The 19639-nt window shown below is 38.0% G+C and overlaps 2 protein-coding genes and 1 pseudogene across 3 annotated transcripts; all 3 read left to right on the top strand.

The window, feature by feature from the left end:
• Window positions 1-5221: 5221 nt before the first annotated feature.
• Window positions 5222-7677, top strand: LOC148723959 (histamine H2 receptor-like; annotated as a pseudogene). Its single transcript, XR_015991807.1, has 2 exons — window positions 5222-5454; window positions 6270-7677. The product of XR_015991807.1 is annotated as a histamine H2 receptor-like (transcript).
• An 805-nt stretch (window positions 7678-8482) lies between these two features.
• LOC148723958 (uncharacterized) lies at window positions 8483-9187 on the top strand. The gene has a single exon (XM_088734518.1). It carries the CDS (start codon window positions 8483-8485, stop codon window positions 9185-9187), a length of 705 nt encoding a protein of 234 aa, XP_088590644.1.
• Window positions 9188-13731: 4544 nt separating this feature from the next.
• Window positions 13732-17299, top strand: LOC148723957 (beta-2 adrenergic receptor-like). Its single transcript, XM_088734325.1, has one exon. The coding sequence runs from the start codon at window positions 15430-15432 to the stop codon at window positions 16453-16455; it is 1026 nt and encodes a 341-aa protein (XP_088590451.1). The 5' UTR covers window positions 13732-15429; the 3' UTR covers window positions 16456-17299.
• The last annotated feature ends 2340 nt before the right edge of the window (window positions 17300-19639 follow it).

The raw sequence follows: 19639 nt of genomic DNA, 5'->3' as shown, positions 1-19639 counted from the left end.
ACTCAGAATCCATACTGGAAGGGATCTTTCTATCATTAGGGATTTGAGCATCCTTTCTCCTCTATTTTACACTCATGGGTGGTCAAGTAATAATTTTATTTTCAAGAAATCACCCACAATATGAATAAACAGGAATGAAAAAGTGTTCATCTCAATATTGGGAAAATACCCAAGTCATCCATCATGAACATGGTAGCCCCATATGAGATGGGATATCCACATCATTAAGGATGTGGGTATCCCCTCACAATTCAGGCCAAGAGAACGCAAACCTTCATTTTCTTTTTTCTCCCAATTACACAGTGGCTTTGTTTTCTATTAAATTGGTAAACGGGGTACATGCCATGTCAATTGGGATGCACCAGTATCTCATACTGTGAAGACTGTAATGGAGGCTTAGATTGTTTGGGATCCCTCCTCTTCAAAATGCCGGTTTAACAAAGAGTAACTTCCTTTCCCCTTATGTAATAGCTACATGATAATGCATATGTCGGTACCCTGGGAAGTGCTAAAATATTTTTTAAGGGAAGGGATACCTATAACACAAGGGAAGTGGGTATCCCCTCGTATTTTAAGCTAAGGGTGCAAAACCATTGCACATGCGGCACAAGCGTACTTTATATGAATTTAGGGTCTAAAAGTCTTCGACGGGAATTCCTAACATAACAAGAATATATTTTAAGCGTATGTAGGCGACCAGGTTTGTAATCAGGCAGGGTACCGAGGTTTCTTTTGAGCTGTTCTTGTAACTCGTATTCTTAAGTGGCGTAGTTTTCACGGCTATACATTTCGTGTCATTCGGTTCCGCCTTTGTTTCTTCCTCAGAGAGGAAATTGTACTTCAGGGTCGTTTCTTGCTGATTTGATCCTGCCAAATCACAAAGAAAACCTTGCTTTTTACACCTGCGTAACTCTACTTTACCAAAATGCTTTCAATGTCTAATCCCAAACATTTGCTGAACCAAAGAGCAGTTTCAGCCCTAGTGAGAAAATTTTTTAATGTTCTTCCTTTGTTTTGGCTGGAAGAAACTGGCTTCCCTCTGTATTATGCATTGATAGATAATTTTTTCCAGATTAGCCACATAGTCTTCCAATTGCTTATTTGTGTTTAGATGACTAATAACTGTATCCTTCTGCTCAATGAGTGTGCGTAATTTCTTTGAATAATTCCTCTTTTTCCGTTCAATGTTCTTGCGTGTAGTTTTCCACTCATTGATTTCGCTCTCTAGTCGAATAATTTTCCTGTGGAGATCCTGAGAGGATTTCACTTGTCCCTCAAAAATGTGAAACTTCTTGACCCTGTCATTTAAGGCATCCCTTGCTCTACCTTTTGCTGTCCTGTAGAAGTTTGCTACTGAACCAGCTCTTTTGGCCAATGTTTGGTTCATCTCATGCATCTATTAATTAGTTAATTTGGTTAGGCAGAGGACGTTACAGAACCCACTCACGAGATTACTGTGATGTGGTCTGGCCTGTTTACTGGGAACTGGGGGGGAGGGGGCATCTTCAAATAAGTTTCCTTCGATTGTTTGTACACTGCTGATGCAGTCCGGCCAAAGTCCCCCGAAAAGTGTTGGGATGCGCATTTGATCATATCCACATGTTAATTTGCGTAATATAAATATTAAATTATTATTATTATTATTATTATTACCATTATTATTATTACTATTATTATTATTATTATTATTATTATTATTATGTCTCTTGGTGGTGTCATCAGTGAAGATCGATGCATGGTCCCTGATTGCTCCTTCTAACAGAGCAACATAATATGACACAAGCTGTAGGCCAGGCAAACCTTGTGAGGTTTCCTCAGAGGGGTCCTCGGTGATTATTCTCTGCCCTTCCCTTAGCAATGGATAGGGTATTTCCACGGTGAATATTGGTTTCGTCTCCAACGCTTTAGCTGCATGTCTAAACTCCGGTTCACTGAACTTAACTTCCCTTGCATATTCATATTCTCTTGCATATTTACAGCCTTTTCTTTCGTCTGACATTTTTTTAAGAAACCCGCGAAAATCTGCTTTTTTGCAACTCAAAAAACAGCATGAGAGTTTACCTAGCTGGAAGAGACTTTTCAAAATGGTGTACAAAATGAGGTCGGTTTTAGCATGCTTGCATGAAGGATGTTTGAACGAGCGCGTGAAAGTGATAGCTGCATGAACTCAACTAGTTTGAGGAGAAGATTTTAACCCTTTTTCTTTGGGGCGCTAGGTACCGTCGATTGCAGTTTCTATGGACCGTTTTCAGCACAGAAATCGACTTTAGCTTTCGAACAAGACATTCCGATTTAGGGCTATCTTACATGAGCAACAGAGAACTTATCTGAAATGTTTTACGGTAGCACGTTCAGACAAAGTTAAGAGAAATTAGAAAGGAAGTATGGCAGATTTTCTCAAGAACGGAGAAAATCTCAAAAGGGTTTGGAACCGTCGATTCATCAACTCTTTGTAAACATTAGTGCTCAAATGCAAGAGGACATGTTCTTCTTTTAAAATGGATTTGGAAACCTGACAAAAGTTTTACTTATAAGTTATGAAAGCAAGGTTTTGACTACGGTAACTCCAGTTTTTACTGTTTTCTTTGTTACAACAAATCTATGAAGTTCATATATTTTGAACTGCGGTTGTAGATACATATGATGCACGATCCTCGCAGTAGAGAGCGCTATTTATACAATAGCGAAAATCAGACCACTAGTATCGCACTAGTATCGCAGAGGTCAGTGGTTCGAATCCCGTACAGGCCTGATTTTTTTCAGGTCTGATTTTCGCTATTGCATAAATAGCGCTCTCTACTGCGAGGATCGTGCATCATATGTTTTCTTTGTAGTTTCAACGCTTTAGAAATATAATATAAGTCCACAAAGTAACGCGATTCGCATGCGCGACGGCCATGATGTATTAAATTGTTCGCCATGATCTGGGGGAGATCGTGCAGTTTTTTGAAAGTCTCCATTTCGGAAGTAGCGTATTATTGGGTTGATTGATGATGAAGTGAGTACAGTTGCCTTAACTAAGGCCAGGCAGTGTGAAATGCTTTAAATTTGAAGTTTCTGTGAATCACCCTGTCTAGACACTCTTGTATGATAATGATAATTTACAGTAGTCAGGATTAAACAGGGCAAGCATGTTATGATACAAACACTCAAACCGAGTCCAACTGTTTTTATGGCTTTGAAGGTTTTTATCAGCTCGGAGTTTGTGGTCATTGGAGTTTCCATTTTTCTTCTTTTCTCTTCCGTATTGTACTCGGACTGCTTTGAAAATGAAAATATAGCATAATGTTACCACAAATACTGAAAAGAGAAATTTTAAAGAGGTGAAGAAAAACCCGCATAGTTCTGCACGATGAAAATTATTTAGTTCATTCTTTGCAATCATCATTAAGAAAGTAGACGGCAGTGATATAAGCCAAACCGCAGTTATCGCTCTATAATATCGTTTCTTGGTTACAATTTCTTGATAGCGCGGGAAAGGAACCGAACGGCGATCAACCTGTCAACGGAAACACAGGAAAAACTCAACGATGTGCAGGCTGTAGAGTGAATCCATAAGATATGTTCAATCACAGTACTGTTATATGAGGGGTTAGAAAAATATCCAGCCATAATCAAGGGATCCGCAACAAGTCCAGGCAAAAGTTCGCCAGGGAAAGCGAGGCTAAGAAACGGCTGGAAATTGTTTGTCAAGACTCGTTTTTGACCAACCACAATACAACGGTATTTCCAGCAACAGTAGCAAAGCCAGACAAGGAGAACCACACTGATAAAACGATGGATGCTGCACGACTGAGATGTTCGTCCGGGAAGCCAACATTCGTTACCTTCAGACAAAGAAAATCAAGGATCAGACTTATTACAATCCAGTGTGGACAGTTTATTCCCTTGAATTGAAACTGTAATTCGTATTCAAAGTCTTTTTTAGAGCTTACGCAAATAAATAAAAGTGAAAATTAGATCAAAACGTATCTTTAGATTGAAAATATATTCTAGATATCTTCTTGGCCGATTCTGCATATTGTTCATACTTTTCTCTATTCCTATTTCATTAATATAACAGAGAGAGTTCATTTATCGAGCAGAATCTTCTTTGACTGGCACTCATTTCCTATTCCCGTGTCTTTTACTTTTGATTCATAGGTCATATTGCAAGAAGAAATAAGATGCTACTCTTAATGTTTTAAAGTTAATTATTAAGGAAATAGTTTAACCAAAAATTAAGAATAACAGAGATTTTGGGAACAAAGTACAATTGTAGAAAGAATACCAAAGGAAGCTCTCTTGTACGCTGCACCGAAAAAATGAAGATATGCTTCTACAAATGTATTTTTAAGTATCTGATTTGATTTCCCTTTTTGACAAAAAATCAAAACAATACATGGGTGTGACTCATTTTCACTCCGAAAATAAATAATCTCCAGTATGGCTATAACTATCTTTATTTTTTCAGTTTCAGGCCAAAATATCTCCGAAATATTTCAGATGGAAATAAATAATCAGTATGGCTATGACAGTTTTTATTTTTTTTTAGTTTCAGGCCAAAAATATTCTTGACGTAGATCAGTTGAACCAGTTTCATGTTAAACCTGAAGAGTGCCCTCTGCTGTCCACTAGAATTTCCTCCTTTCACTCTCATCGCCTCAAAATTTGTACTTTTATTTGCGTTCGGCCTTAGGGAGTTTAATAAATGAAAAATTCATTGGATGGCTAATGTAATGCGTTTATAGCTCTCGAAAGCATTTGCATTTCTGCATAACATTAATATGACGACTCGTACAAAGAAATTTCAGTTTCGGTGAAGAATGTCTGTCTGGTCGGTAGGGAGTATGGAAAATTTGTATTTTCTAACTTTCTTCTATTGTCGCTGTAAATCAGCTTATTATGAATATAGCTACCAGTGCAAAACTTCTTAACTACTTTTCCGTCTTCCTATAGCTTGCTCCTACAAACGTACTGTCTGGAGCAGGATATGAAATTAAGAGAGGATAATCTGCAAATTGATGAATGAAAACACATTCCTCACAATACGTTATAGAATTTTAAAAAATTGGCAACAGTTGAATCTTTTTTGCGTGCTTATCTTGAGAGAATAATAGAAATAATGAGTCCATTTTTCCTTGTACCCTGACATAAGGGTAAGCCAGCTTGCGTGACTGGTGTAAGAAGGCAGAAAGATAAAACCCTCGCACTTGTTTTATCGTTTTCGTTCCCCTCATTTTGTGCCAACCACCAATGACATAGAGACAACTTGTCTAAGTCAAATCTTTATTCATTATTCTAATAATTCATTCCTATTTGTTGAGCCCATATTGTTATACGAAGACCTGCGAGAAGGGAATCCGTGGACGGCTAATTGGGCGGCAGACCCGATTCATTTTAAAGGTTCACAAGCAGCTGTAAAGCGAAACTCCTCAAGAAGTGCTCGGCCAAAAACACCGCCAAAGCGATGAGGTGGTGAAGATAGCGTACACCCACAGAATATCCTCAGTTAAGATTCTCCTAAAGAAATAATTTCTACCAGATCGAACACACTACCGCCAGAACAAATTATAACAGATTAGAATTACGAATTATTTTAGGAGGCATACTTATAATTAATTCTAGACACAGATAGAATTTCTGTTGTCAGATTGGACTTCAGACTAACATTAACATTCAAATTGATCATATGACTCGGTGGAGTCAGACTCACGCCTCCTCACGAATTGTTTGTGATTATTTAATCTGTTCATGTTGTCCTTCAGCAGCATTGTTAAAATATATACAAACTATTTATAAAAAATATTTACCTTTCACAGCAGTTTAAGGTCTCAATCGATTAGTTTGTATATATTTGTGATTAGCGTTAAACTGCACTTAAATTTTGAAAAGGGGTCGTTAATAATATGATTACCCAAAATTAAGAGTCTCATATAGACACCCTGTCGCTGAAACAGCTGCTTGTCAAAGAAGACTTTTCCTTTTAATTTTTTTTTTTTCATATTTCCCACAAAGTCAATCACATCGGTGATTTTCTTTATCGATAGTGAGAGATCGGGGAAGGTTTAGACATTCATGGAGATTACGTAACATTTTCCTAGAGATAATCTTTTACCATTTTTGAGATTATTACAGAACATGCCTGTCAACAAAAGGAATATCTGGATAAATTAAGATGATGATTCATGCAAAAACATTTCTGCATCAGCAACATCTGTTTGGATTGTATAGAGGACGAAAATATTGCACGCATATCCCAAATTTACTTTCTTTTCTTTCCTGTGCAGCTGAAAAACGATCCCATCATGAATGAAAGCCACCCGAAGGTTCATCTCAGCAGTGCAACATCCATTGTTCTGTCAGTGTGGCTCTCCTTTTGCAGTTTTATAGCTGTAAGTGGAAACACGGTTATGTTGTGGTTGTTCTATAAAAACAAGTCTCTACGAACAGTTTCCAATCGGTTTTTAGCATCGTTATCCATAGCGGACTTTTTCGTTGGCCTTGCCATAGATCCTGTTTGGATTGCTATCAGATGTTGGATTCAGCCACCACTTCATAGCACTTTGTTTGATTTTACTTTGGCATTGTGGATTCACACAACCGCCGCCATCACTTTCAACATTTTCTGTGTTTCTATTGACCGCTTTATTTCGATTCGGTTTCCATTCCGCTATCAGGACATCGTAACCAAAAAAAGGTGTCACACAGTGATAGTTTTGGTGTGGTTATCTTCATTGGGTCTTCCTTTCTCGACGTTGTATATACCGACCGAGCTTTTATCAAAAGAGAAAATGTTAAATGTTGCTGTGCTATGTATTTCGATGGGATTTATAGCATTTTTTATTCCGTTACTAGTAGTTTTATTTTCTTATCTTTTTATTTTCAAATCGGCAAAAAACAATTTCTTAAAATATTAGCAGGAGAAAATCCTTCAATGTACAACGACAATTTTAAAGTTCGTTCTCTGCAAAGCTTGAAAGCTATGAAGACAATCGGTTTTGTTTTGGGGGCTTATAATATCACATGGATGCCCAGTTTAATTCTGTCGTTTCTTGACCTGTATTATGCTTTGGTAAAGGGGGGACCGGATAAAAGCAATACTCTGATGTTTGCTGTGTGGCCTTGGGTTGAAACAATCGCTTTTACTTCATCAGCAATCAATCCATTCATATATTACTTTCGCAATAAACAGTTCCGCCAGGCCTTCTGCCGTACCTTTCAGCAGGAGACCTGATGGTACAAAAGGGGAAAGATCAGGAGATGTGGCGGTTAAATCGACAGAGCTCTGAGGACACCTTTGAAGAAACAGGACTCTACCGTTGATAAATAATGTTGAAACAGTCTCCAACTTTAATTTGTACATTAAAAAAGGAAGATTTTAAATAACAGCAAGGATAAACGGCTTAAAGATTCTTTTTAAACGCTAATCTCAAATGTGTTACACTCATAGACCTGCTCAGGGGGCTCTTGAATGAAAAACATATAAAAGTCAACAGCTAAAAAAATTTCTTTTTTAACGCTGATCTCAAACGTTTCACACTCAGAGACCAGCTCAGGGGGCACTTGAATCATAAAAAAACATATAAAAGTCAACAGCGCTAGCTAAAAGATCTTTTTTAACGCTGATCTCAAACGTGTCACACTCTTAGACCAGCTCAGGAGGCACTTGAATCTACCCAAAACAAATGTCTAATTTGAAGCTGAATATCATAGTAAGTAGTCTCATTCAACAATAACGAGGAGAAATGTGTTACGCTTCGAATTAAAAATTAATCTTAAAATAGTCGGTAATTTCATCGAGTTCTGCATAATTTATAATTTAAACAAATTCAAACTGAGGGCCCATGACATGCTGGAAAATTGCTTTGGATTCAGACTATCACTTTTGCTATATTAGAAATCAATCCATTTATAAATTACTTTCGAAATAAATAGTTTCTCCGAGGCTTTCGCCGTACTTGTCTCTGCTAGCCATGTGCGCATAACGAGAAAGCACAAGGAGGAAGGGAACAAACAAAATGAATTTCTTCATTTACGCCTGAAGACAAATTATTACAAATTAACACTAAAAATTTTTTTTGGTATTACTACTTCATTCTTGTCTAGTATCAGATTAGGCTCCATAAAATCCTTCCACTGACTTGCTAGTAATCGGACCCGCGCCTTTTGAACCAAGAATACGTGTACTTTATTGATGAGCTCAAAATCCATTGAACTGTTAACCAGGAGTCGCTAACAATTTGAGTTCCTACAATCAAGAGTTTTCTCGTAGACATCCTCTTGCTAAAAGCAGGTGCATGTCATGGGAAACTTTCCTGTTAATATTGTTTTTTTTATTATTTTCTACGAAATCAAACGTAACGGTGATTCTTCTTCAGCGATAACGAGCAATAGGGAAAAACATTCTCTTTTGTGTGGTGTCCCTCAAGGCTCCGTTCTCCGCCCCATTCTGTATCTCTTATATACCTCACCTAGTGGCGATATACTGCGACGTCACAACATGTCATTTCACTTTTATGCTGATGACATCCAACTATATACAACCTTCACCTACAACAATGAATTTGAGTACAACAATAGAATGGCGCGACTTCATGACTGCTTAGTTGACATTGATTCATGGATGACCTTAAACAGACTTACGCTCAACAAAGAAAAAACGGAACTTCTGGTTCTTCACTCCCGACATCGTCCTCTACCTGCTCTTGCATCCCTCAAATTAGGATCTGAAATGATTCTTCCATCAAATTCTGCACGAAATGTCGGCGTCATTTTTGACAATACTATGACTATGGTGCCTCACATCAACTCTACCTGCAAGAGTGCTTTTTATCATTTAAGGAACATTGCACGAATTAGGAGATTTATTTCTCTAAAGACCACTGAAACTCTGGTTCATGCTTTTGTTAATTCAAAGCTGGACTACTGCAACTCCCTAGCCTATGGCTTGCCTAAATATCTTCTACAAAAGCTTCAGTATGTTCAAAACGCCACTGCGCGCCTTATTACTGGTATACGGAAACACGACCACATAACCGCTATCCTGATGGATCTGCACTGGCTCCCTGTTAAAGAACGTATTCAATTCAAGATTCGTCTTTTGACATTTAAATCTCTAAACGGCCTTGCCCCTGTCTACATTGATGAAATGATCCAACGTTATGTACCAAATAGAAAGCTTCGTTCGTCTTCTGCATTTTTTTAAAACAAAACAAATGGAACCTTAAGTCTTATGGTTTTAGATCTTTTACAGTAGCTGCTCCCTTTTTATGGAACTCCTTACCTTTAGAAATCAAGTCTTCGCCCAGTTTAGATATTTTTAAATCTAAACTGAAAACACACCTTTTTAAATGCGTTTTTAATCTAAATTAGATAACTTAATCTTTTGTTTTTATATTTCTAAGTCATACTGTAATACAATGGATATAAAGCGCTTAGAACGCATGCGAACAGGCGCTATATAAGTGTTATTATTATTAAGATTAAGAAATTGATTAAGATTTCAACGCTGTTCTTGGCAACTATTTAGCCGTTTTCGGGAGCATGAGAATTCAGATTAATGAGACATGCCTGTCAATGAATAGAATATCTACCAAAAAATGCAGAAAAATTCTAGTTTCGGTAACATTTGTTTATAGAGAGGACAAGAAAATTTCTAGCATTTAATTTCCAAGCTTACTTTCTACTTTTTTTCATGCAGTAGCTGAACACCGCTTGGTCCGTAAATGAAAGCAACCCGCTCGAAATTTTCAGCAGTGCCGCATCCATCGTTCTTTCAGTGTGGCTCTCCTTGTCACGGTCCAGTTTTCGATTTCAGCCGTGACTAAAAATGCAATTACGTTATAGTTGCTCTAAAAAACTATTACCTCTTCTTGGCCTCTTTGTCCGTCGCAAATTTTTCCGTCGGGCTTTTTCTAGGCCCCGTGTGGAATGTCATCAGATGTTGGATTCATCTCATCCATCTCTTAAAGTTTTGCTCAACGTCACAAAAGGGTTAAGGGTTTACGCATCCACCGCCACCACTTTCAGTATTCGCTATGTTTCTGTCGACCTGTTTAATTTAGTACGATTCAGTTTCTATTCCGTTATCAGGAAATTGTATCCAAGAAAAGATGTCACACAGTCATTATATTGGTGTGGTTGTCTTCAGTAGGTCCTCCTTCTCGAGGTTGCCGATAAAAGACGAGGATAACATCTATGTTGCATTGTTGTGTACTTCGCTGGCATTTGTAACCAGTGTTAGTCCAATTTTGGTACTCTCGTAGTTACCTAGTTATAACTAATTATGTTCTTCTGTTTTATTGATCTCTGTTGTGTGGCCTTGGGTTGAGACAATCGCTTTTACTTCGGCAGCAATCAATCCGTTTATATGTTATTCTCGAAATCAAGAGTTCCGCCAAGCCTTTCGGCACACCTTCCGCTGGTTACCATGCGGAAACAACATGAAAAGCAGAAGAGCAAGCGGACTGAGATAAGCTGGAAACCGGCCTGTTGGCACGAAATAGTATGAGATCTGAAGATATATATAGAAAATAACTGAAGAGAAAGAGCTCTAAGGACATCTCAAAGGAAACAGGACTCTGCCCCCAATTGATAGATGATGGGCGAACTATAACTTTCATTTGTAATTTTTTTTGTAAAAGTAGAGATTTGCATTCTAATTAAAAATCCTCTGTGCTTTTTCTTGGTATAATGCTCGAATTATGTCCCCACTTATAAATCTCCTTTTTGGGCACTTACCTGGTTGCCGTATAGGGAGCCATCTTAATTATATATGTCTTTTGAAATAAACCAGTTTTTCCTCAGTGAACCCCGCCACCGCCACCCCCTCCCCTCCCCCCTCGGTTTGAATTTGTTTAACTTGCTCATAACCTACCACGGGTCTTAAATTACAGACGTTTTTTAAGCTCAATTTTGAATTGGAAACTTAATACATTTATCCCATCAGCTTCAAATTTAACATTTGGTTTGAGTGGATTCAAGCAAGTAAGTACCCCCCCGGCCATAATTATGTGTGATTTACGTAGGAAAAAAATAGGTTTTGAAAAGTATTTAATTTTTTCTGTTTTCTTGTGCATTTCTTGTCACGGAAGCAGCTGCCTGTCGAAGGGGAAGTTCAATTGAATTTTTTTTTCTATTTTGGCGAATAAATTGAGATCTCGCTGTTTTGACACTGATGGACTGAAGAGGATGACATAAAATGTAAGTTTCAAAGCATGCTTTCATAAAACTTTCGATATTTTTAATTTCATGGGTACCTTTCCTACAACAGATAGCATATAAACTGAATGAACCTGTGAATATATCAATAAGGAAAATCGGGAATAGTCCTATGTAACTGAAACGAAAAGGCAGCATCGCTTCATATTCAATAACATCTTTTCCCTAACGAAGGGAGACAATTAAAAATTTCAGACTGTTCACAAACTATTTCTCGGCTATTGCTGCTGTTGCTTTACGCCAAATAAGCATGGAAGTTTTCTGCCTGCAGGAACATCTCAGTAGCGCAGCGTCCATTGCACTATCAGTATGGTTCTCCTTCTCTGGCCTAGCAGCTGTAACTGGCAACGCAGTTGTGTTGTGGCTGTTCTATGAAAAGGAGTCTCTAAGAACAGTTTCTAACCGGTGTTTAACCTCAGCGGGGAATGGTTTGATTGGCCATGTCATAAAGTATTTTCTGGATTGTTGTCGAATATTAAATTAAACCATTAACTTATAGCAACTTGTTTATGATTATATTCATGTTGTGGATTCACACAACCGTGACCACTGTGTTTCAGTTGACCATTTCATTGCGACTCGGTTTTCTTTCCGGTATCAGGACAAGCAAGAGGAGATGCTTTGCGGTAATTATTTTAGTGTGGTTCATCTCATTGAGTCTTCCTTTTTCGATAACGTTCTTTTAACTACTAAGAAAGGATAAAAAAGCGTTATGTTCATTGTATGTGCAGCGTTGAGTAGTTCCATCATTATTAGTCTCCATTTGCTATAATTTAATTTTCAAACTAACCAGAAAACAATTCGTGGGAATTTTAGAAGTTTCCTCACTCAGGCGAGAATATTAGAGTTCGTGCCATGCAAAATTGAAAAGCTTTCAAAATAATCGATTTTGTTTTTGCTGCCTGCATCGTCTGCTGGATGTCACATGTAGTTCTGCTTTTTGTTGAATTGTAGAATATTAACGCAAAATAGAAGTCTAGTCAGCGTAGGGCAATTTAATTGTTGTATGGCCTTGGGCCTAGGCAATCGATTTTTCCTTATCAGCGATCAACCCATTGATTACTACTTCAGAAATAGCGAATTTCGCCGAGCCTTTCGACGCACCTTACAATGGCTGCCCTTTGGAAATGAACTCCGGAGAGAAACTCCGGAGAGAATTCTTTTGCGGAATTCGATGTATAATGACAAGTTGATTTTGCAGATGGCGCCAATGCCAGTTCTCCATTGAGGCCGTTAATGTTGAGTTTCTCGTACAGAGATTATAGTGTAACATGAAACAAACCAGCATCTACCAGCTTCTGGACCATGTTTGTCGAAAGGTGAAGCTTTCAATCGAACGTCTGGATGGTATATTGTCGTTGTTCCGAGAAGATGGCTTGATCGAAGGCCTCATTCGGCGATGCACATTTACCATGATTGACCGATATAATTGTTCATGTGCAATTTGAAGTGGAGGAGTGAAAACAATTTGGAGTGAAAAGAATTTGCTTTGACGTCTTCCAGATTGTTATGAGCGTCAAACTTAGCAGAAATCAGGGTTTCATATACCTCAGTAATTTGTTGGACGTCATATATTTCGCGAGTTTCTTTAAATAATTTTCGAGGTACTAGAGGTATGAACAAGCCTTGGCTTCATTTTTATTTTTTTTCTCTTTGCCACTGTCAGAACCATGAAGTTTCATTATTCCGTTTTAAATAGTAAACAAAACAAATTTTGCAATCCTTTCTTAACAAATGCGAGTTTTTTCGTAGTTGTAATTTACTGTTTAGCGAGGGAAATATCAACAATCTTTCTCACAAGTTTATAATGAAGATGAATATTTTATTTTAATTTTACTGTCTGTGGTTGAGTTAGAATTAAAGTCTCGTCTACATTTTTACGATCTCTTGCTCACTGAAAATTATGTTTATTTTTATGGCAAAATTTACACTTCTCCATTTCCGTTTATAAAACTGTCAATGTTTACAATCCTGCGGATCCAACAGAGATTTTATTTTCCTTTTTATCTTCTAGTGAGTTGTTTAGGAAAGTTCTCGGTCATTTAATTTTATTAGGAATCAAATTCAATGCGAAAAAAATCATAGCATTCAGAGCTATCAACTTAATTTTTTCGCGGAACAAATTAAGACCTACCGAATTCGCTGGACGCGACTTTATTGATGGGGTTTCGACTTCACCATCCTCCTTTAGCTCGTTAAATAAAATTTTTTTGACCACTTTCGACAAGAATCCTGCCATCCGAACATTTTTCTACCTGCTTTCAAGAAGTAAACTTTCCATTTTTGTTTCTCAAACAACCGCTTCCGCTGGAAACAATAGAGGTACCCGGCAATTTTGAAACGCTCATGGCGGCCATGTTTGTTTATAACTCGCGCGCGCTATCGCTTATTTCTCTCGCGAGTAATTAGCTTGCGTGTATCTTGGAATCCATTCTCCGCACGGTCCAAAAACCCCTTTGGAGCCTCCTTAAAGTGGAAAATTCTTATCAATAAAGATTTTTTATACATGAACACGTAAAAACTAGCAAGTTAAACCGACGTTTCTAAGTCATCATGACGCCATTGTCAAGGTAAATGTTTTGATAACGAAACCTGATTAAACATCATACCGGAAAGATAAAGGAGGAAATTAAAACTCTTTGTCAATTTTAGACAGTTTGGATATGCAAAATCGAGAGAAGAAGGAACGCTTACCGACCCTGCAGACCTTGCCTTTTTTTTTAATTTTTTTGTTATTCCTATTTCTTTTCTAATCAAGGATTGACAAAATTCGTGCTTAAAATAGTCCGGTGCGGACTTGCGATATGGGGATGTGATGTGCAATAAAGCGCTTGGGTCTTCATCCCACCCAGTAGAGACCTCGTACCAAGAAGGACGTCCAAAGTAACTGGAACGTGGTGAAACAAAATGCTTGAAAAGTAGAATAATGGTTCTGCAAGTGTACTCTAACTGCTTTGAACATTTCTTGGGCGACCCCTATAAAATAACAGAGTGCACGTTCATCAAAGTTTACATACATTTTTCGAACGGAAACCCTGAAGGTGAATTACCTATTCACGTATATTCCTGTTTGAAAAATAAGCCGTACTGTTCTGACTTGTTTCACTGAAGAGAGAGTTTTACTCATGTATATATATTTGCGGAACGAAACCCCGAAGGAAAATTGCGCTTCAACACTGATTGAACTTGCTATATTGAAAATAGAGCTCTGACGCCGCCTGAGAGTACAATCACTTGAAAGCCTCCATTGGACGAGTGGAATTCTTTGAAAAAAATGTGAGTTTCTTTCCTATCGAGCTTTTCTCTGATGTCAACATTGTGACTGCATATTTTCAGTTAAGCTTTGATCCCATTTTCATCTGTGTAAAGTCCTGATATATATCAATCACCTGTTACGGTACGTTTTGAAACGCTAAAGTTTGAAAAAACCGTAGAATTTCCCAGATACAAGCTGCTGTTTTGGTCTATTGATTTTATTCGAGACAAGCGCTAGTATTTTTTTATTCCGTTTGAAAATCCTCGCAGTTCATATATCAAAATTAAGAGACGATTAACAAACAGAGCAATGAGGAAGTGTCTCTTAAAACCACTCATAGAAGCTGACTGTCGCAGTAACTTGACATTAGAACTTTACAGACTTTATTTTAGGATCCGCCTTAAGCAACATGCTCCAATTAAATGGTTGAGGAGAAAGCTCACTTTTGGAATTAAAGTAACCCTGGTAAGATACTAGCTCTAAAATAACTGTAAGCCGTTGATTTATAATATCCCTGGAATTAACAGCATTCATTCCAAGTTTTCTAACTTCCCACCATCAAAGCAGCTGCGTCTCAGGAAAAACATATTTTACTAAATAGATTATCTTTGTGTATCTGCGATTAAATGAAGACTTAGTTTTTCTTATCAGCAATGACATACGTACCCATTAAGACATTAAACTACGGCAAGAGGAAATGATATCCCATTATTTTCTCTTGAATACGGTTAGAAACATATCTTTTAGATTGCGATATATGGATAAGTTTACAACTTAGCTTCTAGAATTTCTTGTCACGGTTAATATACAACATTTTTAAAGCGGAAAATATTACACGATGGCATATATGCAAAATCATCGTATCAGTTCCTGTAACATCTGCTTTGTTTTATGGGAGAGAGAGGTTAATTTTAAAGAATAAAGTGTCAAACTTTTCTCTAGCCTCTGATGTCATCGAATTCTGAATTCACATGAATAACAGTTGTCCAGACGAACATCTTAGCCGTGCAGCGTCCATCGTTCTATCGCTGTGGTTCTTCTTGTCTGGATTAGCAACCGTAACAGGAAATGCGGTCGTGTTGTGGTTGCTTTACAGAAATGAGTCTTTACGAACAATTTCCAACCGATTCTTAACCTCGTTGTCAGTAGCAGACCTTTTAGTTGGGTTGGTTCTTGATCCTACCTGGATCGTCATTAGATGCTTGATTCAGCCACCAGCTAGGAGCACTTTGCACAACAGTATATACATGTTGTGGATTCACACAACCAACGCCACAACCTTTAACTTGTGCTGCGTGTCTGTAGACCGGTTTATTGCGATTCGGTTTCCTTTCCGTTATCAGGAGATTGTAACCAAGAAAAGATGCTGTGCGGTGATTATTTTTGTGTGGCTAATTTCATTAGGTCTTCCTTTCACCGTGATTTCACCATATTTTGAAGAAAATATTGAAAACTTAGTGCTGTGGTTGTCTCTGGCATTTGTAACACACGTAGCTCCATTATTTGTGGTCACTTTTTGTTATATGTTTATGTTTAAAACTGCACGACATCAATACAAAAGGACATTTCCCAGCGAAAATCTTCAAAGCTTCGACGTAAATAGCATTCCAGGGAATGGAGCCATAAAAAATTTCAAAGCTATTAAAACAATCGGTTGTATTTTGGGTGTCTATATTGTTTCATGGATGCCCAGTCTGGTTTTACTTGTGGTTCATTGTTATTATACAGCGGCGAGTCGCCTTTGTGACGATATCAAAGTAGACAGAGTTGTATGGCCTTGGGTTGAGGCAATCGCTTTTACTTCATCAGCAATCAACCCATTGATTTATTACTTCAGAAATAGCGACTTTCGCCGAGCCTTTCGCCGCACCTTCCATTGGCTGCCTCGTGTTCGTGAACAAAATGCACAAGACCTTAATGCACAACCAAAGCAGAGCTCAGTGTTACGAAATGGTGGAACTAGTGCCGGCTTTGCAAGTAAGGAAACAGGGCTCTGAGGAAAGCGAAAATTATAAATCTCTTCCTCATCAATTCTACGCCTGGCTCCTGGTAGAGACATGGTGTTCAAAACGGGAAACAGGACTCCTCAGCACTTTTATATAATTCTCTTAAATTAATTCCTAGACCTAGTTTAGATATTCAAGTTTTTGATGACATGTAATATTTATGTCAAACGCTTTTCCCTAAGCATTAGTCGTTCGTCAGTGATTGATTCGGGCATGATGTATAAAGAACTGACGTAGAACTTGATTTTAGTGAAATCCTTTACTTATAAAGGCTAGGATAAAAACATTTTCTAGGCCATGTTTTGCTTTTCTTCAAAGGACTCGAGGGTATCAAAAGTGAAAATTTATTCCAAACAGACTTAGACCCTGAAGCTTTTCTTACCAACATTGACTTACATTTATATTTCTAAAACCTCTTAATGTTAGTCTGCTTTTCTGTAAAAGAGTTATTTTAAGCGTGATGGACGTGTCAGTTTGTCCAAAATCAAAATCTGTCCCCAAGGAAACTGTCTTTCGGCTGGCGCAAATTGGCGGATGATGGCAACCTTTGCACTAAAAATAGCCTGATTTGCAACGGAAATTGGCGAGAGAAAAATGTTTCCTAAGTGGAACAATACCACTTTCATGTAATGGATTGAATTTCTGGGAATAATTGCAAAATATTTATTGTTAATAAAAATAACAGACCAAATGGCAGATTTGGATGTTATTATAAATTTACCCATCACAACATTTTAAGATAAAATGGAGTTCATGCTTTCAATAAACAGCATATCTGAGACGAATACACTTTGATATGATTGTAAGCAAATATATTATTTCAGTTTCTGTTACACTATTCTCTTACTTCTCCTGTAGACTACATCAAAGGTAAATGAAAATCAACTGTTTGAGTTGGGCGAACATTTCAGCTGTGCAGCGACCATGTATCTATCTCTGCCACTTTCCTTGTCCAATTTAGTAGCTGCAACTGAAAACACAGTTGCGCTGGGGTTTTTTACAAACAAACTCGAACTGATTTTAGGCGTCTTTGCCCGTTATTTACTTTTTAGCTGGGCTTGTCACAAACTACTGTGTGGATCCCTAACGATCGATGACAGCATTCTTTTTTCACTCAACAGGCAACTTCTAGTTCCGGATAGTTTACAAATCGATTTCTTTTCTGTTATCAGTAAACTCTCACCTCGTGTTTAAATGAGAGTTTGTACCCACGGTAAAAGTTCTCTATTGCTTAAATCCTAGGGCAAAACACGAGTGTAAAGGAAAGATATCAATCTTAGTTGTCTGGCCTTCGGCTGCTGTGATCACGTCTTTATTAGCGATCAACCCATTAACTACTTCTTTCGAAATAGGGAGTTTCGCCAAGTGTTTTGTCGTACCTTGGTTGCCTTGTAAACCCAGCGGAAGAATCACTCTACAAGTGGAGGTAAAACCGGACCGAAACTGGGAACTGGATAGACCAAAATATTAGGATGTCTCACTTTATGAGGCTAGCAACAACTAACGAAGGGCAATTGAAACAAAACATTGGACTTACAATTTTTAAACATACTTGGACCCAAATGATGAGCAGATTGTGATCTTAAAAGCTACTTTTCGTATGTTTTTTTTTCGAGAAAATCAGTTTGAATCTAAATGAAGATCCTGCTTGAAATAATCCCAAACTTGGGTTTCTTTATGATACCTAATGTTTCTGTCATTCTTCAAGTTTCATGAATACCTCCGTCGCCAACTCGAAAACTTAATTATTTGGATATATAATAATGGCAATTTGGTCGCCCCAGGCAGCAAAAATTGCGTGCAAATTTTGCTATCGATCAATACAATCATACGTGGCAATTTGTCACTTTGAATCCCAGGATCCAATCTGTAAAACATGGTATTAATATCCCCAGCCTGAACGACTGACTTTACTCGGAATTATTTGAGATGAACGAGGTAAGCTGCCAAACCGGGCGCACAAAGCGAAAGCCGACAAATTCAATCACTGGTATCAGCTATCGTCATTTTGCCGATCGCAGGGATCGGTAAAAACCACAATCTTCATGAAGACTGCCTTGTGTGTCACTGATTTGTTAAAATTGATTGATACTTAATTCTGCGAGAAGCGATATTCATAATTGCATGGTGATACCATATAAGAGTCGCAATTCTAATAAATATCTATAGAGATTGCACAACAGCTAGGACTGATGCGAGAGGCATCTTGGAGAGAATGTGGTTGATGTGGGTCCTATTCGGCAATCATAAGAGTTCATACCCCTCATATTGCCATTTTTCTCAGCCGTTTATTTTGCAGTCGTAATGTGCACTGGGAACCAACGTTAAAAGAGTCTAGTGATTCCATGTTTAAGAACGAGGACAGGTACTACTCTTGTGGACCCGTACCCATTCCCCTCTCTTCCTATCGGATAACAATGTCCCTCGTTCGATGCTAGAATTGAGAATCCTAGTTAGTGAAGGGGCCAATTCCTCAGCTATTAGTTTTGAAATTCTGGGTTGCAAACCACCATATCCAGTTGCTTTACGAGTATTAAGATCTTCAAGGGTATCCTTCACTTCATGATGATTTACGGGTCTGAAACAAAAGGAATCATTTGATTCCCCTATATATGTAGAAATGAAAGGTAGACTGCTATGCGCAATAAAATGTTTCTCAGTTAAATCATCTACCTGTTCACCTCTTTTTCCCTTGGTCATGGATGAGAAATACTCAGAAAGACACTCTGCCATTACTAGCGTATCTCTTTCCAGTATGCCATCAATGGATAAATGTATTTCTCTCCCTGTCCTTTCTATCCAAAAACAGTTTGAAGGGATTCTATCAAAGAAACGATTGTAATGGAGGGTAAGTGGCTTTGAATACAGGCGAGAGCTCTACTCGAACGTTTCTTTAATTCATGCTCTCACTACTATACATGTACACTCTTTTCCCTCGCTCGCCTCGTGCGTTAACATCCGGGCCCTAGCGTATGACCGTATTGGCTAACGACACTACAACGATGTTGTGTGTTGATAACTGTAATCTGGGTTATTTCTCTGTTCCTTCCTTTCGCAGTAGTATTTGTCAAAAATGAATCCTCTGTTCATCAAGCAGAACTGTGGTGTTACGAGTTTGATGTTTGAATGGCAGGTGATTTGCAGTCTAAACAGAACGCAGGGTTGTCGGAACAGC

The sequence above is a fragment of the Stylophora pistillata genome, chromosome 9 (genome assembly GCF_964205215.1).
Source record: "Stylophora pistillata chromosome 9, jaStyPist1.2, whole genome shotgun sequence".
Lineage (NCBI taxonomy): Eukaryota > Metazoa > Cnidaria > Anthozoa > Scleractinia > Pocilloporidae > Stylophora > Stylophora pistillata.
This window is presented reverse-complemented; position numbering and strand designations above follow the sequence as displayed.

Coding starts and splice junctions, on each gene's coding strand:
- LOC148723957 (XM_088734325.1), top strand. CDS start 15,430: ATGAATAACAGTTGTCCAGACGAACATCTTAGCCGTGCAGCGTCCATC.
- LOC148723958 (XM_088734518.1), top strand. CDS start 8,483: ATGTCATTTCACTTTTATGCTGATGACATCCAACTATATACAACCTTC.